We start from the raw sequence: 27,209 nt of genomic DNA on the forward strand, positions 1-27,209 counted from the left end.
CTCTCTCTTTCTCTCTTGCGCTGATCGATCAGTATCGATACTCTGGATTCTTGCTCGATTTGATCTCTCGACTCAAGTTATATTGGGTGTTCATGAATTATAGATCTAACCTGATGATAAAATTTGGAAAGTCACACTCAGCCGTCTGTCCACGTACTATCCGCAATTTTAAATACCGCTCATACTCAACTGCTATATCTAAAATTGTTGATCTGTTCTTTCTCGCTGCATTTGCATAACACCGCACGTGCACTTGAATGCATTCGGGGAGACATTATTAGCACTATATTTAGCGCTACAGATTGTTTGCAGGATTAAATAGTAGCGCTACGCAAACGTTATAATGACATTACTGACAGTTTTGGTAGTGTTTGCATTGATAGTGCTAATAATCTGTTCTTTTTCGGAAGACTTCTAAACTAGTGCAATAAGTTGAAGTGAAACAGATATATTTTCTCTCATTCTAACTTATTGCATTACTTATTGTGCAATAGTTCAAAAGTTCTTCGAAAGAAAAAAAAAACAGATCCAGTATCTTCCCGAACGTATCCTTTGAGTTCTGAAATGTACAGTCATGGACAAAAAAGTTGCTCGTGATTTTTTGTGCGAATTTAAAGCGCAACCATCTTGCCCAATGGGAGAATTCTTCCATTAGGAAACAGATTCTCCTATTGGGTAAGCCAAGTGCATTTACGATTAATATCCAATCGTAGATACTTTTACTAAGCAGTTGTACAAATACCTTACACGTGTTGCTTTTTGAAGAACTTAAATTGATGCAATTTACATTGTTGCAATAAATCAGAGTGAGACAAGTATAGTTTGCTTCACTCTAACTTATTGTTGCAGTGTGCATCAGTTCAGGAAGTCTCTCGAGAAAGAACGAAGTATTTTCTGAACACAGAGTTAATGTTTCATTCGCGCCTTTTATTCGTTGATCAAAAGCACAAAATTATAAGTAAGATCTTCACATATCTAGCAAACTTAATCTTGTGATGGTGACTAAGTTCGCGAAATAACCTGATTAGATTAAATCAACACAGAAATTCGATTTTTTAGATTTAAACTTATATTAAAGAATTATAATGAAGATACAAGTTTTATGATAAATTATCATGTAAAATATATTGAATTGTCTCTTTTTGTACCTTCTCGTTAAAATTACTTATAAAACTATTAAAAATTACAAGTATTTGTTAGTTTTACGACACCCTGTGTATAAACTACAGTATATGTCGTGTGTTTTGTGCAGTGATGTGTTTCATATCATTTTTCTGAAAAAAATATCACGCTTATTATATACGGTGGCAGCGATGAACATACACAACTTATGGCCCGATCTTCGAGTTTCGAAATCCACTGTGGGCGTAAACATGTTATTGCCGCAAGCTTGTCAAGCAACCAATGTTAGAAAAGTCCAAATCGTTAACATTACCGGCAGTTTAGTCATGTATACACAAATTCTGTAATGGCGATGTGATCGCACGCGAAATTTTTACTAGTCACGGTTAAAATTTGCGGCGAATCTCAAAATCTTTTGACATCGTCGGACAGGTTATAGTTGTTCAAGCATACGTTACTCCTCGGTTACTATCGTGATCGCAGTTCTTCATATTATCAAATTTGTCGAACAGGTGAAATAGCAATTTGTTTATGTCACATCCCGTATTTACGCAGTTGAGCGCGCGTGCATTTCGATGAATCATATGCCAATATTTGATGTTAATTAGTTATATTTACCGTAATGATGTTGTGAAAGTAAAAATATAACGATACATTAAACAATACAATTAAACAGTTTAAAAATTGAATTAATTTTTAGGAAAGGGTTAGCTTGTTTATATACACGCACTATGAGTACATCCTGGAAACCCTGTAACATAGGACCGACAGATCCTGCTATCATGGAGAGTTTAAACAGTATGATTCTTGATATTGATTCAACCAGCGACTCATGTCCAAAATCCTATATAAAATATTCTGAAATGGATGACTCTTGCACAAAGGGTCTTAATAATAATAAGAATAATAACAATAAGAATATTAAGAAAAGTTTCTTATTATTGGATGCACAAGAAAATCTGATGGTTTCTGATGTCAAAGAATTTCTACAGAAATTAAATTGCACTGACAAAGATGTTAAAGTGAAAGTTGTTTCAATATTTGGAAACACTGGCGATGGAAAGAGCTATACAATGAATAAAACATTCTTTATGGGCAAAGAGATATTTAAGACATCAAATGAACAGGATTGCTGCACGTTGGGTGTTTGGGCAGCATTTGATCCTGAACTGAATGTTATTTGCTTAGATACAGAAGGTTTACAAGGTATTATTTTATATTATTTTTTGTCATAGAAAAAGCTTTTCTTGGTAAGTTTATTAAGTTTGGTTGTTGATCTAGGTGTTACAAATTATGAAAATGAGCGTATGAGGTTATTACTCAAGGTACTTGCTGTGTCTGACATTGTAATCTACCGAATTCAGTCTGAAAGATTGAACAGGGATTTGTTTACATTCCTGGGTACTGCATCACATGCTTATTGTCATCACTTCAAAGCTGCCTTACAGGCGGTAGGACAGGAAGAAGATACAATAAATTTGACATCGTTTCTTACAAGCAGACTTGGTCCAAGTATCATTGTGTTACATGAAACTAGGCATACCATACCATTGACTAACAGTACATATCACCATTTTCTTTTCGAATGACAATAATCTCAAACTGAAAATTTAGTTGTAAACAAGCTACATCCATGATATAAGTATGTTAACTTTGATTGTTCTGTTAGGTGAACCAGACAGTGCAGAGAATATTTTGAAGGCCAGATTTCAGCAGATGAAGCTCGAGATCAAAGCTTTTAGCTCTATTAAATACGTCGGTCTGCAGACAATGAATAATGCGACAGATTACAAGCAACTGAGATCTGCGATTAAGGCCGAAGTGAGCAACACGATGGTTCGTTTAGCCAGGAAACCACAATTAGTGTACAACGCACTCAAGATGTTGAATAGAAAATTCTCTGGCGAAACGGAAAGTTCCACCAATATTTTATTCCCAAATCAATACTTCACTTGTCCTATTAAATGTCTAAGTTGTGGAAATAGGTGTGAGAACAGTGTGGGACATCTTCGCGAAGGGAAACCACACAGTATTACCGCCAGGTTAGTTTTATCCGGATATATGGATTGTCTTCTAACATATCACATTGAAGCAATATATGTAATAATATCCTTCTTTTTTTACGAATTGCCATATTAATAGTAGCAATGTTCGTTGCAACAGGTGTCGATACCAGCGACAATTCGAAAACATTGTGTACATATGCAGAAAATGTTATAAGAACGGAAACGAAGTAGAGGTGAATAAGACAGAGCAAGAGGAAGAGAGCTGGTATAGTTTAGCTATGAGTGCTTGGTCAGGATACACTATAGAATGTCCCAATTGTGGAGAAATATACAGGAGCAGACAGTATTGGTACGGAAATCGAAATCCGGAGGACGTCGCGATACGCAAGAAAATCACGCATGTTTGGAGTACGGTAAATATTCGAAAGAAACGAATGTTTCTTCTCTTATTTACGAGATTTATTTTTCTTCTTTTCCAAGGCAGTATCGCATACTTATTAGTTTTGTTCTTTCAGTCGAATCATGCCATGTCATCTAATAATACCGCGCAACGGGTGATCGACGGTGTCTCTTACATCACCGAGGCTGTCACGAATGTTTCCTTGCAACCTACGAAAGCGTTAACTGCTTGGGTTGCGGATCAGGTGGCGCCTTCTTATTGGCGATCGAACAATGAGATAAAACATTGTCACAACTGCAAAACTCCATTCAGCTTGATAGATACCAAGCACCACTGCAGAGATTGTGGAGAAGGCTTTTGCGCGCAATGCTCGTCAAAGACGAAAAGTGTACCCAGCAGAAACTGGCATACTCCCGTGCGGGTCTGTGACAAGTGCTACGAAAAGGAAACGAGTCACTCCAGCGACGAATCTATCGAGACTACTGAAGACATTAGTATTCGAAAAATGACCGAGCACGTGATGTCGACATTTAACGTCGTGGGTAGTGTCTTTAACTACCCCAAAAGTAAGTATGAAAAAGGAATTTAAAATTTTAACCTCGAGCGGGGTGAATTTATTCAAATCAAAGGAAACTGATTTGACAGTTAAAGTGACACACATATAACGTCTGTTAACAGTCATATGACAGAATTTTTCTTTCTTTTGTAGAATCTCATGTTAAACATTTATTTGCAATAATATTTACTTATTATATTTTGTCGATATTATTAATAGAGCAAACCTGAACATATTTTTCTTTTAAATGTACAGTTGTGGACAGAAAGAATTTTATTGCGTAAATTTTAAAATGTATTTGTCTTGCCCAATGGGAAAATTCCATCAAAAAATAAGTTTTCCCATTAGACTAAGTGGATATATTTTGAAATTTATACATGTTACGAACGACTTCCTTGTCAACGACATATGTGTCAATACATTTAAAAAAGTTGACATAATTCTAATATCGGCAATGCAAATAGATCAATTTAATCTCGATGCTTTTCATCTATGTAGCATTGATAAAGGATTCCATTCGACCATCCTATTGGATACCAGACTCAGAGATTGTGCACTGTTACCTCTGCACTAAAAAATTTTCCGACAAGCTGTCTCTACATCACTGCAGAGATTGCGGACGTGGAGTATGTCAGGACTGTTCACCGCATCGTAAGCCGGTACCTCATAGGGGATGGGACAATCCAGTGAGAGTGTGCGACGCTTGCGTTTAAAATTAATCGAGCAGAAAGTAAAGTTTTTCGACAATTTCACAATTGTACAAAGATGAATACTTTTTACTACCAGTGAGTTTGCAAAATGACCCGCATGCAGCGACACATGTCAGAGTTGTTTCTTTTTCGGATTTGCGGAGTGAAGTGAATATCAATGTTTCTTTCGACACGATTGTTTTTATAAGATATACAGGAAGTATTAGAATACTTGATATCACACTTTATTCTTTCATAAACTTAGATTTATCGGAGACTATCTTACGGTCAGCCATAAAATTTTCGAAAACATTTTTTAAGCAATACGATAAAGAATATTGAACTTCCTTATTTTTCTAACTCTGGTGTTTTTAATTTTATCGATGTGGAATACTCAGTGCGAAGCACTTATTGCAGCCGAGATATGCCTTAACGTACGACAACAAAGAATAGAACACGTAGGCCTGGTCTATAATAGGTGTTGTAAGCTGTAAGCCATAAGAACTGACCAATTATAGCCGATTATTTTTGTAATAATCGACTGTGATTCGCTAATTCTTACGGTTTACAACTTACGACACGTATTGTAGACCAGGCCTGAATATAATTGAGACGTAGTCGCGACAAGTATTACACAGCTATAGTTGTCACTATAGTTTGTGTCCATGTTCGAAAACTTGATTTAACACGTTACTGTTTACTTTCAAATATGAAATAAATATCCGAGAATCTACTATACTATATAAGTATACATTGAATTAGTTCAATATTGAGGTCACAACACGGAAATCTGAAGAATAAACATTTATATACATCTTACATTTATTATCAATATTGAATTTATTTTTAATATTGAATAAAAATTCTACGAACGTCGACTAGTTGTAGAAGCTTTGGTGCTAATATGTTTTTAAACATACCCAAGGCTGATTTCAGTTTGTGCTTGAAAAGCTTGAGGAGTGACTCCGAGCGTATACATAAGATTCTATATGACACGAATAACAGTTTTCAATGTATAATTGTACAGGGATGTATGATTGTGCCATAATAGCAGTTACTGCGTCGCTCGCAAAGGAGCTTCCCGTAGCGTGTCGAGTATGTAAATTATACTTTCGGTAACGATTTTTTATGAGATGTGTAAGACACGACCTTATTAAATATGTAAGATTATTAATAGCAGAGAATTCTACGAAAAGTCGTATTATCACAAATCTATGTTGGCTACGAGCGATATTGTGTACATAGTGTGTGGCGACACGTGTTATGATTGTACATTAATGTTTGTACATAGAATGTACCAATAACAATAATGATTATAGCAGGTTCTAGAACCGGATAGTCTGTGAAGATATAGTTTGCCCGTGGCTGTGACGATTGTGAATTCCGATAAGAAGCATTTGAAGACTCTCGCATGCGCACGATTGCGACGGAAATATGCGCAACGTAACCATGTAAATCCTCTTAGAAGAGGAGTGCAAATTGTTATCCCTGTCGATGTCCTGTAATTTACAATATAACGATGAAAGACTAAAAATAAAGTTTGATTTCTCAGAATAGATCGCGCCGCTCGATGCTTTATTTCTTCGCGATATTCATCAACATTCGTTCCTTCATCTTCTACATATGCAATACCGCTAGGGAAAATTGTGCTTAATCTTCCTTTTTCAAAGAGCGAACGAAATCCGTGTGTAAAATGCAAAAATGTACCTTCGACGTCTCGCGGAACTATTTCATCGGTTTAGAAACCAGCCGTCCGGTCGAACTAATTGAACAGTGAGAACAGTGAGAATAATGAATTGACGAATGATGGACCGCAGAGGGAAGTCGCGAGGCACGAAAGAGAAAACACGAAAACTTCCAAAAACTCAGGAGCGAAACACACAGCGGCGTGAGAACTCGCGCGCGTTCGTTTGTAATTCGAGAACGAGTCGAGACTCGAGCCACCGAGTGTATCGCGCGATTAATCGCGCGCGTACATTCACGCGTGGAGTATATTCCTCCGACGAGCACGTGATGACGTCAAAATATGGCGTCTCAATCAGCTGGATGTTGTGTAGAGTGTGCCTGCGATGCCTGTCTTTAGAAAACTAACGGAGACTACCGTCTGTCCGGCGAAATACGTGAGTTCCCCGCGGTCGCCGTGCGTGCGTAGCACGCGAATCGCGTCGGTCCTGTGGACGAACGCGCGTATCTCGCGAGCAAGAGAGATCCGCGGACGCGAAACACGCGAGTGGCGGCGAGAAACGCAAGCAGGAGGTGCAAGATGTTGTTGCGTTTAATTTAAGTCGACGCGACGCGACGCGCACGGCCGCGCGACCGCTTCACCGTTGGCGCGAGTTGTCGTCTGCGCGACGACGAAGACGAAGACGACGATTCTCTCGGTCGCGACTTGAAATCGGAGAATCGTGTCTCGCCCGTCGTCGCGACGATACACACGCATTCTCTCTCTTTCTTTCTCTCTGTCTCTCTCTTTTTTCTCCCTCTCCCTCTTTCTCGATATATTTCTCGGCGTGGCGACGCGCGATTTAAAGAACTGGCAAGAAAACTCGCACGCGACGGCCTCAGAGGCTCGCCGTGGAATTTCCGTCGCGCGTCTCCTCGCGAGTTTCGTCTCCTCGTCGTCGTCATCGTCGTTGCACGGCCCAAGGGCCACGTCGTTTTCTTATGTAATTTCCACGAGTGCATCCACACGAGTGTGTACACCATGTTGATACCGTGTGCCGAGTGATGCCGTGGCCATTTTCGTTTTTGCTCTCGAGTTTCGTAATCATTATCAACTCCATATTTGAATTCAACAAGTATTGCAGGCCGACATGCGTTCCGTCGTCACGGTCCGCGAAGCGATCCCGCGCCGTCGCATCCACCAGATACGAGATCGCCGTGCGAGATCGCCGGGGTCCCGGTGAGTTCGCTTCTCCGCGTCGTCGATACGCCAAAGTTGACCTCATTAACGCGCGTGTAAAGTAGCCCGCATCATGTTTTTCACGTGTTCGTTGATCGCGTCCTGTGGATCGGTACCAGAGATTCTACCGGTCTTTCAGTTCTCAGTGCTAACGTGTGTACAGGTTGAAATCTGTTCTTGCAGCAACGACGACCAAATGCACCGCGAAACCGCGAGAGAACGAGAGAGAGCAGAAGAAAGAGAGAGAGAGAGAGAGGAGAGAGAGAGAGAGAGAGAGAGCAGAAGAAAAAGAGAGAAAGAGAGAAGATGTAAATAGCGCAGTCAAATTCCGGCGACAGCCCGTCGACAGCATTGGCTCTGACCGAACGATCGTCGTCGTCACGATCGAACGCAGTGACACGGAATTCGCAGAGAGGCGGCTGAATTTCAAAGTACGCTCGCGACTCGCGTGCGCGACGTGGAGCACGTTGCAAGTATGCGATGCAGGCGGACGCCGCCATGGCTCACGACTCCTCGTGGAAATCGTCCGGATCGACTGAACGGGATCGTCTTCGGGGATGTTGACGCTTCGTCGTCTCGAACGAGCGCGTCGCCGCGAATGACGACCGCTGTCCTTGTCGCGGGGCCGCGATCATTCGAAATTCCAATGTGCTTCGCGATAGCGCGGCCATTTTGTCGCTTATTAGCGGATAAACAATCCCGTGCGACGTCGCGATCCGCCGCTTTCGCGACGCGCCTGGTCTCGAGGCTACACGCACACGTCCTCGTGCGCATGTGCGGGCAATTGAATTTCGCTGGCTGCCTACGCGACTTCGCGTGCGCACTCCTCTCTTCTTTCGCGCTACGTCGTGCACGTCTCGCCCTCTCACGTGCGACTGTCTCTTCTCTCTCTCTCTCTCTCTCTCTCTCTCTCTCTCGCATGCGCACACGCGACGCACCAAAAATAGAAAAGCGGGCCGCGTGCCTGTTTCTTGCCGTTTTCGTGGCATTTTTATGCCGTAACGCGATATTAAGCGCGCGTGCCGCCTCGCGAGATGCGACCTGCGGCACTTGCGCGTGAATATCGTCGAGGCGAATATCGTGGGGATATTCTTATCGTAAACGATACACTTGTCTATCGAAAACGAAAGATCGAACTTTGTTGCGAGAACAATGTTGACGTAGATAGTCCGAACGAAGGATAAGTTGTGCGACGATGTGCTGCGTAAAGAGAGAATTGTTTCGTCTCGTGGCTGACAATTGAGAAGGATAATATGACGTTTAAATGCGGATCTAGCGAAACGGTCCGCTCTCTGCTCGGAGATTATTAACGGAAGTTCAACTGAATCGAAAAATTACTGATCTACAATGTGAGATCGGCCAGAATTATGTAGCAGTATCAATTTGCTTGCGTTCAGCGGAAAAAGCTGTTTTACAGCTGTTGTAAAATTTGCAAATCTAATTGGCGTATGCTCTTAAATGTAGCCGAATCCGAGAGCATGCACCAATCAGATTCATGAGTTTTACAACAGTTGCTAAGCAGCTTTCTCTGCTGAACGTAGCTAATGCGTTCATGTTTAAGCGGTTGCTTAGCAACGGGACGCCAACGGAATTACTTGCGTTTCTCGGGTTCTTTAAGTCTGCCTTTAAATGTAGACCAATCACCTCACAACCGACAGACCGGAAAGATTCAAGATCTTAGGCCAGATTTATTTCGAAGCAATAAAAATGTGCTTAAAATCATCGCTCTAATAAACAATATGCTCGTGTAAATCTTTCGAAAGATTGGAGGAATTCTTTAGTGTTAGTTGTTGTCTGCTCATTGATAAATCACCACGAGCGAATGTATATATGCATATTTCTTCGATGCGAAGTAAAAAATTTGCATGCTGCGAGATAGTAGAGATACTGCTACCTGATGGTAGAGAGTAAAAAGACAACTTTGTTTTGCAGTGACCAAGAGACTCTACCCAACATGCCACCGGATAGGCCAGATGCATCAGGTATTGAAACTGACATAGAATTGAATTCTACTCAGGATTTTAATTTCGGAGAAGCAGCCTATACGATGAACGATAAAGAGAAGGAGAACGCCAGTGTGCTGGTCGAATCAAAAGCAACCAACAACGAATGCCAGAGTGAAATTTCTAAGTGTGAAAAATCCATCGAGAAGAACAGTCAGTCAGACGACGAATTGACTTCGCTCAGCTGGCTGCATCAACAAAATTTACTTAAGGGTTTAGAAATTTCTAACCCATCCAAGGATATGAAGCATGAGAATATGCTGAACAACAATGTCTGCGACGATATGGCGGATTTTTCCGAGAACACGAATTCCATATCGAGTTTGGACGATAGTTTCTGTCCAGGTACGTAACATCACTTTTTATTTTTACCATGCTCTCTCTGCAGACGTCGTGCGGTTACTGTATTAATTATGCTGTTTTTTTTCTTACATTACCGACAGAGAGTAATGGAAAAACGAATGTCGTAACGCTGAACGGAAATGGACAAAACTATCAGCATCCCGCGAAAAATTGTCAAAAGTCGATGCATATATTTCAGGATCAGTCTGTGAAAAATCACTGCAATACATCACCAAGTAATCAAACGAAGATTTCTTTGAGCAACAATAATTTGCCAATGTCTAATCGCAACAAGCATCCTACCCATATACCGTATGATCCTCATTTACACAGAAATAGTAAACCACCGTATTCATTCTCCTGCCTGATATTTATGGCCATCGAAAACAGTCCTGTAAAAGCGCTTCCGGTGAAGGAGGTTTACGCCTGGATCTTGGACCACTTCCCGTACTTTAGGAACGCTCCCACCGGCTGGAAAAATTCTGTCAGACACAATCTGAGTCTTAACAAGTGTTTTCGCAAGGTGGAGAAAGCTCCGGTAAGTACACCTGGGGATATCTCTAGAAGAAAACATAAGCGCAATTTACAAAAGTGCCGGTGACGTGTATCGAATGACGTAATGCGCTCATGGTGTGCCTTTTGTGTTCGTAGAATTTGGGCAAAGGATCGTTATGGATGGTAGATGCACAATACCGCCCAAATCTGTTACAAGCGTTATCTCGCGCCCCCTTCCCGCCACCTACTACTCAGAATCTATCTTCGTCGGAAAAATCGCCCAGGAAATGCGCAAACACACGTCTCCCAGATCCAATTCTCTTTCCATACTTATCCAAAAGACTGGCTTCTAGCAATATCAGTGATAGCACAGAAACTGAAGTAGATAGCGATGTTGATGCAGCGGCAGCTGCTATGCTTTCTTTCAAACACGGACCTATCATTTTGAATCACAATAAAGGTACATTGGATATACCTAAAATATATACGTCTCGTAACGTAAGATAGTGGAAGGAAAGCACTTTGTAGATTAGATAAAAGAACAATCGGGATTAAGCATCATATTTATATGCTCACGCTTCAATGCAATTCTTACAGATCGTAAACGAAAATTGCCGGAATCCGAAAAGTTGGTGCCTGTAATCACCAGGAGTTCCAGCGAAGATCATACTTACAGTTGTATTACCTCGTTAAAACTGGGAAGGTAAGAATACACTTGGCGTTTTGATACTGAGAATCGTGCCGAGAAAACAACCTGTATTGTTTCTGATTTCTTCCTGCTGTATAGTAAAAATTCAAACGAAGACGAGACAAATCCAGATTTCGATGAACAGAGGAAGATAGCGGAGGGTGCGGACGCGCTTTTGAACCTGGCTGGTGTCAGTACACTAAGTCATTGTAGAACTCATCACGTGTCGTCACAAGATATTAATCCAGCGCCAAAAGTGGAGGGGATTTCGAAACCAAAAAGACGTTCTACTACGAGTGATTATTCAAGTACTCCTGAGAAAAGACGTAAGAGATGGCGAGAATGGAGGGATGGGAGTCGGTACCTAAAGCAGATTAGGGGTTAACATTAACTAATTTTGTTACATTTCAGAAAGTGTATAACTGAGAGCTTTCCATTTTCGCGCGCGATGAGTGGGAAAGAAAAAAAACTTGAAAATTCTATCGTCTAGTGACAAATTTCTAAAACGATTCACGTTTTATATAGTATTGTCGGTAAATTCTACATGCAATTTTTCTGAAAACGCGACAAAACCACTTTGGAGGTCTCTTTGATTTTGTTTGTTGACCACATACCACACAATACACACACACACACACACACACACACACACCATAAATACAGTATACGCACGGTAAATTCTTCCATGATTTCTAGTATGTGCCGAAGAGAGAACGAGAATCGGATGCATTTTGAAATGATCGATGTGGTTGCTCAGGGTTTACAACATGCTGTATGCCAAAATACATTCGGTAGCACTAAACAACAAGCAATAATAGGAATGTAGTGTTAAAGAAATACTTTTTAAACATGCTGTTGAAACGATGATAACATAGTTCGTGAAATATCAATGAAAGAAATTATTACATACCGAACTAAGTAATGATAACCTTTTTAGAACTGTTGTGACGATTATACATATTAATTCATAGAGAGTTTAATTAATGATAGAGTTCTATATCAGTTTTTCTTTTGTAGATATGTATAGAGGCATAATTAACATCTACGAGATCTCTCACAAGGGTAACTCACAAGGGACTGGTAGTTACGTTTCATTGAAATGAAAAAAAAGTCGGAAGAAATTGTTCTTGTTACTCTTGTAACAGATCTTGTATATATTCGCGCGATAGAGAAATCGATAATATATTTGAAACAATTACACGCATACATATTTCTATGTATATGTGTATATATGTACATAAAACGTATGTACGTGCATATATATGCAGATGTACACATTACACACATTAAGATTAACATACTCAGTCATATATATATACATATGTGTACAAGGTGTTTGCAAATTACGCTTGGAAATAGCGGTGGAGTTTTAGTGAGAAACGCTGAACGCTGGAAGTTCTCATTCGTTTGTTCACTTTTAAAAGCGGTTTTCAATTTGTTTCTATTTCACGATTTAATCGATTGCGAGTTGTACTTGATCGATCAACTGTCTGTGAATCATGCGTAATTGTACAATATAATTGTATTTCCCACAGAGAAACAATATTTCCAATTTTCCTAATCTAAAGTCTATTTCTTGGAATAAAAGAAAGTAGTAAATATTTTTTATGATTTGGCTTTTTAAGAAATTCCTATTGTACGGTGCTTTTGAATGTGAAACTGAGCACACCTTGCATATATATATATGCGTACCCACGCGCGCGCACATACACACATACACACACATACACGCCATGTGCATCATTATCATGTACAACATAGTGCCACAAACGTATTATCAAAAGCAAAAAACGGAAAACAAATATTGAGGTATGCTCACACACAAAAGACGGTTCCGAAACAAAGAAATTTGATTATTTCGTCGTGCCCTTTTCTACTCTTTGTGGCTTTCAAGATGATTTTCGACAGTGTTGTACATATGTAGACCTTCTAATGTATCCACAGACCAGTTTTGGGATTCAGTTGGAGACTGAATGTGTTACAATTAACGCCGATAATATCGATTGGGCGGGCACGAGAAGGGAAAGAGAGAAAGAGAAGGATAGCGCTACACATGGAGACATCTTATTTTTATAAAAGAAACCTGTAATGCTAAGGTAAAGTTTGATAATACCATGTAATTGTAAGATACACGCGCGCGTGCGCCACAGCTAGCAGGCGCTTGTGAAACAAAATATTAGGACAAACTGGTCTTGCATACATTATAAAAAGAAAAAAAAAATACGTAGTTCTATATAGAGAGAACATATATTTTTACAGGGCGCTGCCCGCGTGATAAAAGCTCTTCCTAATAATTCGCTGGTATGCAGTTTATTAGCTTAAAAATCACTATACAAAGTATAAATATATAGTAATTCGAACGACATTATACGAACACGCTGTTGTAGCGCAACCTGATCGATTTTTATTACATATCATCAATTCGTGGTGCGTGAAGTTATATACTACTATGTCAAAACTCTTGTAAGCTCTCACCTCGTTTGCCTCGTTTCTACAACCGAGTCATTAACACGTTGACTGCAGCCGGGTGGGGAGGAAGAGGCAGTTTCAATGGGGTGACCCCACTCAGTGAGGTAAAACACAATCACGCGTGATGATGTAGTTCAAATGCAGTTAATATTACTTTATCATCACACGCGCATTGTGCGCTTGCGCGATAATGAGGATTTCATTGTGGTGTAGGGGCGGCAAGATGGTACAAAACTCGCTGCAGGGCAGTCGACTTGTTGATATATCTCTCGATCTAAGGATAAGAAAAAGATTAAAGCGCAGAACGCTATTCTTATAACGCGCAATTACGTGCAATTGTATATGTAGGAGTCAAGTAGTAGTATTGTAATTTAATGATGCTTTTGTAAAATATTCAACGGCACACCTTTTTACGTTGCTACCGCATACAATGTTATTTGAGATATTGGAAAGATCGGTCGTGACGGTCAGAAGTTTGAAACTTGAATTCGAAATGTACAATGGACAGGGTGCGCTACAGCAATTATTTAATGTGATTGTAGCTAGTCAGCTACACTACAGAAATAAACTAATGAATAATTCAACGTGTAGGTGCAAGAAAGAATGCCATGCTCAATGTAATATTGATTCGGTTGTAATATCGTTAAACAAGGAAAAACGGGTCTTCAAAACTGTCCCATTTGTTTTAATTGAAAGTTATTCTACTTACTGCTACGTTCTGCTACTTGTATTAAGCGTGCTCTGCTCAACACTACGTACTTTACGCGAAATTTGTTATAAATAGTTACAAGCAATCTAATATTTTTTGTTTCTTTTTTTTTTCTTTATTTCGTCGTTATTATCTGTGATACTATTGCAAAAGTTAGTACGATATTATATCGTTGTTATACTTCCGCGCGCGAATGAAAGTTTTAAAATTCTATGTATTATGTTGTATTTATAGAACGAAAGAAAAAGTGAGAGAGAGAGAGAGAGAGAGAGAGAGAGGGAGGGAGAGAAAGTTATCTCTATATAAACTATGAATATTATTAATTAATTGGCATTCTTGCTCACACCTCGAATACTCTATCCTCGTATCGATTAAACAACAAACTGGCATCTTTAAACTGATAATGTATGGAAATTAAATGTTAAAGCTTCACGATTTGTTACACATTCTCTTAGTCTAGTTCTCGTTTGCTACGACTGAAGATCTGTTCTTCCATGTAGTTAATTCTAAATTACTTAGGGGGTGGGATGCCATTTATTATCGTAAAGTACGTGTAGCTAATCGATAGGTTATTGAAGCGATAGATTAATCGATTAGTGACGTAATTGTAAAGCAATACAACAGTAAATCCTGGCATTGGGCGCAATACTCTAGTCAGCCGGTTTCCTAGGAGATGAAGTGGGATTTGTGTGCAATGCGTTAGTCACGAGGTCAGGAGTCAGCGGAGCGATAGACTGTTTTTATTCTACAATTGCGTTATGTAGAGAAAAGAAAAAAAAATAAATAAAAAAAGTATTAAGATCGCATATTTGTAACATAGCGCCGACTCATCGTACGAATGCTAAATTCACAGGTAGATCACAATTCGTTTCAAATTTATTACGGTTATTTTTGTGCGGAAGCGTACTACTATTGTAACCGGCTGACAGGCGAAGTCACGTGTATGACAAAGACACCAAAAAGCAAAGTATGGAGCAAAGCAGATTATGATGTGTAACCAGCTAGGGACAATCAAAAGACATGATGTGTTTGATTTGCTTCCATTACATGACATCGTGCCAAATGCAGAATTCTTTGAGTTTTTGGAAGATCAGATATGCTAATTTATACATATATAAATATACATATATGTACATATATGTATGCATGTGTTTACAAGAATGTTTTAAAATTCTTTGAACCATTTTCCGTAGGTTTATCCTGCAACCTGCAACTTTTAACGACAATCTCGTTATATATCGTTACATTATTGTTACGCAGATATAATATATGATAGAGAAACTGTACTGCGATAAAATGCGATGATGACGACATCGTTGTTGAATGGTGTAGAAAGAGCCTACTGATGTCTATTCTTCATATCACATGATATGAAGAATTGGCTTCACAATTTTGGTCAAGGAATTTAGAGATATTCTATATATACACATATGTACGTATCTACAGATGATATGTTATAAGAATTTTGTTGGCGTAATATGTAATATTACAGTTATACATATATATATATATATATTATATCATTATTATTATTACTCATTTTAAACAAATCATGCTGTAAAATGTTTGTTAAGTTTTTGATCTTGCTTATATATCTTGAGTATATTTAATATTTTAGGCTGTAACTGCAAAGAAATTTTATCTAATGAAACAAATGAAGAAAATATCAACTATAAAGCGAGTTGGTTATTTTATTCAGCCTCTTTTTTCACTAGTATTACAATCTAAGATATTAATTACGTACTAATTAATAAAATATAATAATTTAATTTTTTTCTGAGTTTAATGGTATATTTAATGTACCAACAAGGTATACAATGATTATACAAAAGGTATGCTAACAAGGCATTCCTACAAAATATTTCTGCAGGTATTATTGCAGGTTTAAATACTAAGAGAATAATAAGAGAAGATATTTTTTCTTACGATATGTATAAAATGGCACTGTGAACTATATTGTACTTAAGAAAATATCTCTCATTGAAGGAGATTCTATATATTGCAATATTATATTAAATTTAAAAAATACAATTTAAAAAATACAAAATTGAAAAATTTGTGCACTTCATATAATTTATCAGTCGGAGTAAAACGAATATTCTTGATGTAATATAAAGAAAAACATTTGATAGAATAACATTTATACAATAGATATGTCAACTATTTTAAAATTTAGAACAAGATATATGTGCTATTGACATCAAACTATTTAGATCCAATTTATTAATTCAATAATTCAATTTTCTTAAAAGGCATCAGATTGACTGGAAGCAAAGGCAAAGTTGGATATATTCAATTGAAATCACTCACAACAGTACTTTGTATCGATTATTTATAAGAAGGATTATGTTTGTTTTCTATCATTGAACGAACTGCTCTATCTTGCACTAGTTTTCTCTTCTTCTTCTCTTTTCCCAAGTTTCAACTGTATATCTGTTTCTTTTTAACTTTGGGAAGTGTACACTAGTTCAGTGACAAAAATAGATTTATATATTATATAAAAATTTATAAAAGTTTAAAAATACATAAAAAGGTTAAAAGTATATAAAAATTTTACTATTATTATTATTTGCTAAATTTATTATAATTATAATTTTAATTATGTAGCACAATTGTTTTATTATGCGTAGTTGATACATCTGACTACTATTATCAGCTATTTTTTTCTTTGTTACATTTAGAGGGTGTAGAACTAAATACGTTTGGCATATCTTCTTTCCAAGACAATTGGGCATCATGATTGGACGTTACCGTTTGTTCTTTCGATTGAACTTTAGGATTTTGCATTGAAATATTATAACCATCTACTGTGTGCATTATGCTATTCATACTATAAGTTTGGTAGCCGGTGTCTTGAACTGAATTTAAGATACTCGACGGATCGGATGTACCAAACATTGTATTACTTTGTTTGTAACTTTTATGCGTGCAACTTTTCTCTATTTCAGTTGCAGACGTTAAGCTAGTAGCATTATGAATTTGGTTATTTAACACGACGGGTTTAAATTGTACAATAGCGCTAATTGGATGTGTATATTTCGATGTCTCTACGTCAGCAGAACCGCCGCATAAATTAGTTTCATTATTTACAACTATAATTTCACGATTATCTTCTGTAGCCTCCGTATTCGTATTGCGGGATATATCTGCAATAATTTTTAACGTAACAGAAATGATATAATTATCTAAAATTATAATTATATAATTATTTCAAATTAAAAGAAGGGCTACCTTCGTCGTAGAAATACTTACCTAACAAATAATCATAGCGCTGATTTTGAATTTCGTCCGCATCTATATGGTCTATGCTCATTTCCGTTACAAGGTCTAGCCGTGTGATCGAACATGAACGTTTAAATTTTTTACACAGCATACCATTCTCGTTATCGAGTTGTATCGGCGACATAAAAGGCGGTGATAAGCTTACAGATCTGTCGCTGTGTCGTCTACTTTTTAGCGATCCCTGAAACATATGATATTAATTTATATATATGTATATCACATATCAGCTTATATACATACCTTCAATGTTCCATGGATAAACATTCCACTTTGGGGAGGACTGCCAGATAAGACCATAGATCCATTCATTTCAACTGATGATAGAGATGCAATGCTTTCATTATCATTGTCAGCATTGTCGTTATTAAAAAATAATTTTCTCCTTAATGAGTTGTTGCTTGAATTTACATCTTCATTATCTGTATTTTGTTCCTTTTGAAAACATATGAACATTTTATTGATTTTACTTTAAAATAATATAACTTACTTATTATAATAATATAATATAATAATATAATATAATAAAAATATAATATAATTTACTTTATAATAATATAACTCTAAACATATTTATAATACAATACTATGGAAAAGTCGAAATTCTATAAATATGCTCATTAATACAATATGAAAATTAATCTCTCTATTCGCTATATATACTCTCTATTTTTACTTTATAGCTGTTTCAAATCAACCTGAGTAAATGTGCAAAAAGATTTCAAAGCATCTTCAATATTTTGTGGCAGATTTGTAGGTAAAGACAATATTGTCTGAGTCCATGCTGAAAATAAAATAGTCAAATTGAATCTTCAAATATTACTCATTTTACTCTATATGTATAAATATATATAAAACGAACTCATACCTTCTTTTTTTGATTTAAAGAATTCCTTGGTAGAATTCATAATATCCATAATTCTGTTAGGAGTATTTGTTTCACTATATGGTTTATTTATTTTTTCTTTATGTAGCCATGGGCTAGGAATTATTTGATTTTTCTTGAAAAATCGATCTATAGCTGCCTGAGCTTGCAATTCTATCTCGGGATCTGGAGAATTAACCTGCTGCATAGGAGATTCTTCTATCTTTGCTGGTCGTATATGTGCTAACTCATCTATGCTCCATCTAAATCCTGGTGACTGTTGAACCATAGAGTCTGGGGCCTACATATGACAATATCAGGTTATCTCGTTTATCATATACCAATTATAAATATTCAATAAAATGTAATGAAAACATGCATTTTCTTCTTTGCAGACATATAACCTTGGCAAATATAGTTGGACTGATCATGGACATGTGTAATCTACTGTTCAAGTCAGCCTCAAATGGATTTTTCCTGGTGATCTTAGTCAATCCAGACGGTGGAGTAATATAACTTGGCAGAACGGTGAAGCAACCCGCATTGTTCTGATATGCCATACGTTTGGGACGGATCTCGTTTCGTCTGACCGGAGTCATATGTAACCTCGGGCTGTTTATCAAGGAACTGTCGCGATTTCTCATCTTGTTTGGTGTATGCCATCTTAACTCGTCCATCATAAAACAACTTGCGAGAAACGATATTCACTCCGTTCCCACGATGTAACCTCTGTTGGAATGTGCGAGGTTTATTTCGTAATTTTTACACACGAATGCTCCATCAACTGTAAAATTTTTGATGAATTTCTTCACATGTTTCAACGTGATGAAAATATCTACTGCACGTTTATTTACGAACCGTAAATCGAAGTTTCTTGCAAATCTTGGCAGCCGGCGAGCTAGGCGTCTTAATTTCTTTTAAACTTGATGGTACGGTGACTCCGGTCGCTATCGCGGAAACATGCCCTCTTCAGATTTTATGCACAAGTACAAGCGATGTGATCCTGAGTTCTTTTTTCAGCAGAAATGGCAAAATCTGTAAAGAGAGTTTGCTTGTAACACAAGATTAGAAATAGCCAAGTAGCAGCCTGACGTCTTTTTGCCATGAGATTTGTCATTAAGGCTAGTTATTTATTAAGATTCGTTATTATTTGACATCATTTGACGTCTGTCTGCTACTTGGAATAATATATATATTGTTAAATATACAAATATATATACAGATATGTAAGGACATACAGATAATTTTAAATATATTGTTAATATACAAATGTAATATAAAATAAAAGATCGTTTATGTTGATACGAAATGAAAAACAAATTCGTCGAATTGTAATTTTCGTAAAAGTAATGATAATGAGATGATTCGAGGAGTATTTAGTAAATTGTATCTCTTTAATTTTGAGACATAATCTTGAATATACACGTTAATTATTTAACAGGGTTATGTCAAGATAAATCAAGATACGTCAAATGCCAAAATTGTTGATGAAATTTGTCGAATTGTGTCGTGTAAATAAATAAGAATCATACACAATGTTAGTACTGTTTAAAAGTGTGAAACATCTCTTTTCATTTCCTTACTCTTGTGTCATGATCACGATTATTTTGCATCGAGTTATTTAACATTGAAGAAAAAACCGATTCTTCGACTTTCAACGCTTATGGAAAATAAACGAATTAACATACGATATCTGCAATAAATAAAAATATTAAATTTTTACTCTACCAAATCGTCTCACATATTTTATACAAATAGGTTTTCAATATAAACATTCAAATAAAAGTTAAATATTCGGCGGTCACCATTTTTTATTCGGCTTCATACATCTTGACGAAAAACGGAAGTAACATAATTAATTTATTATGTATAAAAAATAAAAAGTTCGAGCTATAAAGTGTTTTCAGAATCATCTCGTTATCGGTATTTTTGCCGAAATTATTGCCTATTAAATTTCGTCTATTTAAATATTAAAATATTTCTTAAAATCCTGGTCAACGTAAGTGGCGGCTCGTAGCGGAGACTTCAGAACTAATTTATAAAAATGACGGGTCTAATAATCGCGTATATTTTATTGACCCGTTAAAATAACAGGTCTAATCATTCTATAGACCCTTTATTTAACTTCTATATATATATATATATATAACGGGTCAAGACTCTCAGATCCTTTATTTAATCAAAACTACTGTGGTCCGATCTCAGCTAAAAAATTAATTTTTTTTAGCCGAGACTCGAACCACAGTAGTTTTGATTAAATAAAGGTTCTAAGAGTCTTGACCCGTTATATATAGAAGTTAAATAAGAGGTCTATAGAATGAATAGACCTGTTATCTTAACGGGTTTAATTTCTATATATAACGGGTCAAGACTCTAAAGCCCGTATCAGACTACGGATTGGGATTGAGTATTGGATTGAAATTTAACCAATCAGGAGTAAGTTTACTATACTTGAGATTATTTTCTCTTTTTCAATTGGTCAAATTTCAATCTAATCTCAATCCCAATCCATAGTCTGATACGGGCTTAAGACCCTTTATTTAATAAAAACTACTGTGGTTCGAGTTTCGGCTAAAAAAAATTAATTTTTTAGCTAAGACTCGGACCACAGTAGTTTTTATTAAATAAAGGGTCTAAGAATCTTGACCCGTTATATATAGAAGTTAAATAAAGGGTCTATAGAATTATTAAGCCAGCGGCACACGGTGCTTGTTTTCGTGCTGGATTGCTTGCTGGATGAAAATATTGCGTTGTGATTGGTACATTTCCGAAGATGGATGGAAATGCACCAATCAGAACACAGTATTTTCATCCAGCAAGCAATCCAGCACGAAAACAAGCACCGTGTGCCGCTGGCTTTAGACCTGTTATCTTAACGGGTCAATAAGTATGCATGTGATTATTAGACCCGTTATTTTTGAAAATTAGTTCCGAAGTCTTCGCTACGAGTCGCCACTTACTTTGACTAGGATTTGAGCTTATGATATGTCAGTATTGGTCGAATATGTCACTTTACTAATACTTAAAGAATAGATTGAATTCAATAGATTATAATTTCGATAAAAAATGCCACGATAATATAATTTAAGAAACATTATGCAGCTTGAAATCTCTGGTTTTCGAAAATATTAAATTAATTACGTTTTTACTTTTACGTTTTAATTACTGTTACATCTTAACAAGATATATTGTGTTAAACGAGAAATGCATGAAAACTTGTAACAATTAACAGATTCTTATTTGCATCCGTGTATTATAAAAAATGAGTAAACTGCATATTCGACAAGATATATTTAAAAACCACAGACTTCAAACTATAAAATTCTTAAAATATTTCATTATTACTTTTACTAAATTTGCGGTTAGATAAATTTTGCCTTTTCCTTTCGATCATGCAAAATTACCCTTCAAATGTTTCTATGTACCCAAACAGCACAAAATCTCCAGAGGACATCCTGAGGACGTTCTTAGGATGTAGGGATATCCTCAGGATGTCCTTTGGAGATCTGTGCTGTATATGGGTAGTACACATAATAAAATGTAGTTATTCATTTGATATTATCTCGCTGCTTTATTTTACAAAATAATCTAATTATGTTGGGAAGAATAAAGTTAACGACTGTACTAATAATCGCAGCGTATATTTCTACATCTTTCAAATAACAAATAGTGTTAAAAATATATATAAAAGTATTAAATACTAAATGCGTCATATTTATATCTATTGAAGTACAGTAATAATGCTGACGTAGCTCAAAACCATTTTCGCTTATTGTGGCGTTTAGATTTCACCTCAGTCTCGTCCACGTCTTTATCGGCGTCTTTCTTTGAAACTTTTTTCAATTTCTTCTCTTTCAGTTTCTCCTTGAGTTTTCCTTTTTTCGCCGTTTTTACTACATTGGAGGAATCATTGTCGTTGTTCGATTGCTCGTTCTTGTTTCTCGCTGAAAGACAAATGTTGAACAGCAGTTCACGTTATATTTTATAAAAATATACACGTTCTCTCTTCTCGCTTACCGGCAAATAGACCCATATGCTTGTTTATGCTCTTATCCTCCTCCACTTCTCTGCGACGATCCATCTCCAAGCATTCGACAATCTCGTTTCTTCTCTCCACGATTTCTACTAACCTGCACAAAGAATGAGAGAGACCGTCAATATCACGAACATTTTTCTACGCCTTTAATTTTTTTACGGGAAAAGTCAACAAGTCGATCGTTTTTAGACACCTTTGTATCAAAGCTTCCTCTCTCTGTTTATCGAAGTCTGTCTTAGTGGCTTCCGGTTGGCACATGAGACACCGTATTTGATATTCTACCTCGGCGTGCTCCTCCTCCAATCTTTGTTGTCGTCGAAGCAACATCAATTCGGCTTGCCTCCTAAACAGCTCGTTCTTCTCGTTCACTAACGCGAACAATTCCAAGACTAGTTCCTCCACGTCTATGCCGAGCGGCGAGTCTACCGATTGCGGACGGATTAATTGCAAATTACATCCTACGCATCGCTATAATGATTATAAAATCGATACATTGGGACGCTCACCCTCCGTTCCTTGTCTGGGTTCGCATTTATCTCGTATCAACTGTTCCAGCCGTACACCCTGTTTCTCCAAGCCTTGCTGTTGCAGCTCGATCTCATCCAATTCCAATTTTACGTCCTTCATGGATATCACTTTAATCTGCAAACAAAATCACGTATGTCTCATTCATTTCTTTCGTCAAATTTACGCGCTCAAAACTGAACTCGTCGCAAGCCCTTTAATATCTCTACGAGAATTTAGTTTACGAAGAGATTTTCTGAATATCTGCTGAATATCAGAATATCCTACCTTCCTCCTGTGTGGGATTGGTCGCGGCGGAGCGGGCCCTTTCTTCCTCTTCCATTTGCCTTGCACGCTTTTATCGGCATAGGACTTGTAGAGATCGTCGGAGACGCTGTTCAAGCTCTGCCTATTCCGATTCGCCTCGTCCTTGTTGGTCTTCTGATCCTGCCACATCTCCATATTGTGATCGTCGCTGTTGCCGTGAAATTCGATAATCGAAGACTCACTGGCGCTCAAAGTGTCGCTGATCGGCGCGACGTTGCAAGGCGTACTGGTAGACGTCGGCGGTAGAGGCGCCGGCTTGGTTTTGCGAGGTCGCGGAGTTGTGCGTGGCGATAAGCTCTACGTTAATGAGAAGAAGAGTCAAACAACGAATATTTGATTTCGCTTTAACGTGCGTGTGTGAGAACACTTTAAGCTTAAAGACAATTTTTAAACCATCAGTAGCTTGTACCATATTTATGAAGCTTTCTTTTTCTTATCGAATACTACCACTTGATTTCACTATTTTCATTTCTTCAGCATTTTTATTATATCTATAAATTATTTTTATAGTGTTCTACTATGTATGACACGAAATATCGAAATAATTAGAAAATTATTTACAAATATTGAAGAATTTTTCGAAAGACATGTGTGTAAAATTTTGTTTTTATCATCTCTAGAAACTATTATTATATATATAGCTATAAGCTTCTTATAAATTTTCCTGGAAAACAGGCCGATCATCCAATTAGAAACATCTGCGAAAAGAACTTATGGTTGCAATGTCGAATTGTTCCAAGATACAAATTGACTCGAGATATGAAATTCTCGAACTCACATGATACGAGGACAATGTGCTGTCGCACGACTTAACCGGCGATGTCTGGTCCGGCTGGGCGGACGGGAAGAGTTTCTTCACGGCCGGCGGCTGCGGTGCAGGCTTCTTTTTCCTGTACGTGCCACCGACAGTCGCGGTCGACTCTAAGCTCGTTAAAGAGCTATTAGACGCATACACGTCTCCTCGACTCAAGTCACCTTTTCGTGGCATCACGTTCATCTCGGGAGTGGTCCTGTCGGGGCGAAGGAGAAAATTAGCGTGATCTCGAAAGGTCGGAATGAAATTCGCTAAATCATACTTGATAGTGCGCGGCTTCGGAACGGGCGCGTTGCTCCTCCCTTGCGGCGTTCTGTCTCGTCCTTCGCCGTCGCTGTCGCGCTCTTCCTCCTCGTCGCTCCAGAAAGAATGGAAATTGATCTGCGGTGCGGCCACCAGCCGCTTCGTGGCTACCGTCGTCTTGACGATTCCTCGGCTCTCCGGTTTGCTACTTCTAGCTGCCGGTTTCGGCGGTGTGACTTCCTCTTCGACATCCTCCTCGTCATCTTCACTGTCAAACGGATTGGTCGACACCTTGCCTCTCCTCGACGAGGAGCTCCCTCGCGTGGTCTGCCGTTTACTTTCCATGACGTTGTCCTCTTCGTCGCTCTTGAAGGGATTCAAATTCTCCGGATAGTCGTCAACGACACTCAAGTCGACGACGTCTGCGCTCGGCGGCAAATTGCCCTCCGCGGCGTTCTCGGAGAACCTCCTCTTTGTCGTCTTATCTTCCTTGTCTTCTACCTTGTCTTCTACCTGATCGTTTTCGATCCTCGCGAAGGTCTCTTCTTGCCTCTCAGTACCACCAATTACCCGACTGTCTTCGATCTGTTTGTTATTATCGAAACGTTCTTCGCTTTTCATCTGCACGATGTCTCTCGAGAAGCTATCTTCGTGTCTCTCGGAATTCGTAATCGCCGAGTCTTCTTCTTCTTCTTTCTTCTGTTCTCGTTGCTCGTCGACATTCGCGAAGCTCTCTTCGCTGTTGATCTCTGATCCCTCCTTGAGACACTTTTTCGGATTTTCCTCGTCGCTCGCCCGAAGAACGTCCGGCGTCTGGTCCCAGGAGTCGTTCTGAACGTCGTCCGTGGCGTCCCGCGCCGTAGGACTGCTTTTAGTCTCCCGGAAGGCACTCTTCTCGCGATCCTTCTTGTCGACGTAGTCTACCTTGTCAGCAGCCTCGAACATTAGGAGTCTCCTCTGAACCAAGGACATGCTCGTTGCGGAATTAGCGCGTCCTGACGACTCTTTGGTATCCTCCGTTTTATTATTCTTATCTACGTCATGGAATGAAATGGCAGTCGGTCGCTGATCCTCCTTATTTCTAACGTCTAAGCTATTTAACGCGCTATGTACATCGTATCGCTCCACGTTGGGGCCCTTCACGTTGACGGGCGAATCATCCGTCGTGGAATTATGGGAATCCTCCTCCGCCTCCTCCTCCTCCTCCTCCTCCTCGTCGTCCTCCTCTTCATCCTCTTCCTCGCCCTTCTCCTCATCCTCATGCCCCTCGTTCTCGTCGTCGTCTGGGAATGCCGAATCGATCCTGCCTTTCGCTCCCTCACGATAATCCGAGTCGACCTTGACGTTCCTCACGTCCCTCACAGTGGACTCGTCGATCTTCTCGGAGAGAAGATGGCTGGCCATGAAACTCTTTCGCATCTGCGACGTGTGGGAGATCAGGTCGGGTACCGCGGTCTTCTCCAGTAGACTTCGCGCGGCGGCCTGCGAAATGATACCTTCCGTGAGCCTGAATGGTATCTCCTCAGAGCGACAGGTGTGTATAGTCAATGAACGAAAGATTGCGGCGCTGACCTTGATGAGCCTCCGTATTCGATAGAAGAGTTTGAGTCTTTAATCATTTCTGGAAGAGATCGTCTCTCCCATCGGACACCGGACGAAGTTCATCGAAATGAACATGCCACAACTTTCCTTCTACGTCAACAACTGTACTACTGCTACCACAGCCGTTGTACCACAGCCATAAGGCAAGAGAAAAAGAAATCAAAACTCACCTTTCTATCCGTCTTCTCCTCGTCGCTGAGAGACGACCTCGTAGAGACCTCGTTCATCTCTCGTCCCACGTCGGCCACGATGGACTCGGTGTACTTGCGACGCACTCCGGCGGAGGAGTCCTCCTCGTCCGGGCACGTCTCACAGCAGTATTGGCCTTCCTCGGTCTCGTAGTAGTTGCCGGGCGTCAGCTGGTTGCCGCAACGGGCACACCGGAAGCAAGTACGGTGATATGGAGCGCGCGCTATCAGCAGCTTCTCCGCCAGGAAGACCGGCAGCCCGCACGCGGTGCACGGATCCCTCCGCATTCCCAGACGCGACCCCACCTATGTTATCACGCAACGAGTACCATTAGTTTTTCGTCTCAGATATTTAGCGTTAACGAACGTAGGAGCGAGCGAACGAGCGAGCGACGTCTGCTCTCTAAATTTGCTGAAATTCTCTCTCTCGGTTGTATGATCGATCGACTCGCCCGCACTGCGAATTTCGAGCAAAGATACACGCAGCTCTACAAGTCGATAAATTATAACGAAAGGAGGGGGGAGGGGGGATCGTGAGTGTAATTCGCTTTTGTATTTACACACGGAAGAAAAGGATTCAATTGTTCGCTGATCCAAGTGTCCTCGAGAGAAAGCAGAGTGACGGCAGAGTCCCTCAAATTCATGCAACGTTTCACTCGTGTCGAGCAAATTCTCCACGCTGAATCGTCGAACGAATATTTACGCGTTCGAGATCGAGGAGTGAATCCGAGTTTGTTTCTGTGACGCCTCGGGCGTCACAGAAACAAATTCGCTCTAATCGATCCGAATATTCGGCCGTATGGATTCGCTCCAAGCTCGAGTGAGATGAACGAGTACGATCTTCGCGATATCGAGTGGCAGTAATTTTACGGCTTCCACCAGCTTCCGAATTTCCACTCGTTTCGAGTGCGATTTTATTCCAAGAAATTTAGAGAGCGCGCTGCCGCCACCACCACCACCACCAGTAGCA

The 27,209-nt window shown here is 38.9% G+C and overlaps 4 protein-coding genes across 12 annotated transcripts in view; 2 read left to right on the forward strand and 2 right to left on the reverse strand.

Annotated features, from left to right (window-relative positions):
- The first annotated feature begins 1,220 nt into the window (after window positions 1–1,220).
- On the forward strand, window positions 1,221–6,329 carry LOC105191546 (zinc finger FYVE domain-containing protein 1). The gene is made up of 7 exons (XM_011155025.3): window positions 1,221–1,634; window positions 1,823–2,328; window positions 2,404–2,682; window positions 2,792–3,164; window positions 3,286–3,541; window positions 3,644–4,094; window positions 4,583–6,329. Exons 2-7 carry the CDS (start codon window positions 1,854–1,856, stop codon window positions 4,795–4,797), a joined length of 2,049 nt encoding a protein of 682 aa, XP_011153327.1. The 5' UTR covers window positions 1,221–1,634; window positions 1,823–1,853; the 3' UTR covers window positions 4,798–6,329.
- A 377-nt stretch (window positions 6,330–6,706) lies between these two features.
- LOC105191544 (forkhead box protein N3) lies at window positions 6,707–15,388 on the forward strand. 7 transcript variants are annotated; one of them, XM_025305727.1, is made up of 7 exons: window positions 6,765–6,893; window positions 7,859–8,106; window positions 9,608–10,023; window positions 10,122–10,558; window positions 10,672–10,975; window positions 11,113–11,218; window positions 11,303–15,388. In XM_025305727.1, exons 3-7 carry the CDS (start codon window positions 9,630–9,632, stop codon window positions 11,586–11,588), a joined length of 1,527 nt encoding a protein of 508 aa, XP_025161512.1. In that variant the 5' UTR covers window positions 6,765–6,893; window positions 7,859–8,106; window positions 9,608–9,629; the 3' UTR covers window positions 11,589–15,388. The 7 variants fall into 7 exon arrangements, with proteins under 7 accessions (XP_019700809.1, XP_025161512.1, XP_025161510.1 ...); XM_025305725.1 differs by lacking the exons at window positions 6,765–6,893; window positions 7,859–8,106 and adding exons at window positions 6,910–7,029; window positions 7,581–7,675; XM_019845250.2 differs by lacking the exon at window positions 7,859–8,106 and having other exon boundaries at window positions 6,707–6,893.
- Window positions 15,389–16,961: 1,573 nt separating this feature from the next.
- On the reverse strand, window positions 16,962–19,628 carry bora (aurora kinase A activator-like protein bora). 2 transcript variants are annotated; one of them, XM_011155018.3, is made up of 7 exons: window positions 19,384–19,628; window positions 18,930–19,254; window positions 18,529–18,826; window positions 18,359–18,444; window positions 17,904–18,095; window positions 17,634–17,844; window positions 16,962–17,527 (listed from the first exon to the last, which is right to left on the reverse strand). In XM_011155018.3, exons 2-7 carry the CDS (start codon window positions 19,203–19,205, stop codon window positions 17,034–17,036), a joined length of 1,557 nt encoding a protein of 518 aa, XP_011153320.1. In that variant the 5' UTR covers window positions 19,206–19,254; window positions 19,384–19,628; the 3' UTR covers window positions 16,962–17,033. The 2 variants fall into 2 exon arrangements, with proteins under 2 accessions (XP_011153320.1, XP_011153319.1); XM_011155017.3 differs by having other exon boundaries at window positions 18,930–19,309.
- A 2,519-nt stretch (window positions 19,629–22,147) lies between these two features.
- Window positions 22,148–27,209, reverse strand: part of MICAL-like (protein) — a 38,723-nt gene continuing 33,661 nt past the window's right edge. For both annotated transcript variants that reach the window (XM_011155012.3, XM_011155016.3), the window contains 8 exons: window positions 26,222–26,545; window positions 24,469–25,931; window positions 24,171–24,402; window positions 23,354–23,689; window positions 23,068–23,203; window positions 22,755–22,983; window positions 22,543–22,655; window positions 22,148–22,469 (listed from right to left, as the gene is read on the reverse strand). In XM_011155012.3, coding sequence (XP_011153314.1) covers window positions 22,279–22,469; window positions 22,543–22,655; window positions 22,755–22,983; window positions 23,068–23,203; window positions 23,354–23,689; window positions 24,171–24,402; window positions 24,469–25,931; window positions 26,222–26,545 — 3,024 coding nt within the window. In that variant the 3' untranslated portion in view covers window positions 22,148–22,278. The remainder of the gene's footprint in view (window positions 22,470–22,542; window positions 22,656–22,754; window positions 22,984–23,067; window positions 23,204–23,353; window positions 23,690–24,170; window positions 24,403–24,468; window positions 25,932–26,221; window positions 26,546–27,209) is intronic.

The sequence above is a fragment of the Harpegnathos saltator genome, unplaced genomic scaffold (genome assembly GCF_003227715.2).
Source record: "Harpegnathos saltator strain DR-91 unplaced genomic scaffold, Hsal_v8.6 scaffold71, whole genome shotgun sequence".
NCBI classification, from domain to species: domain Eukaryota; kingdom Metazoa; phylum Arthropoda; class Insecta; order Hymenoptera; family Formicidae; genus Harpegnathos; species Harpegnathos saltator.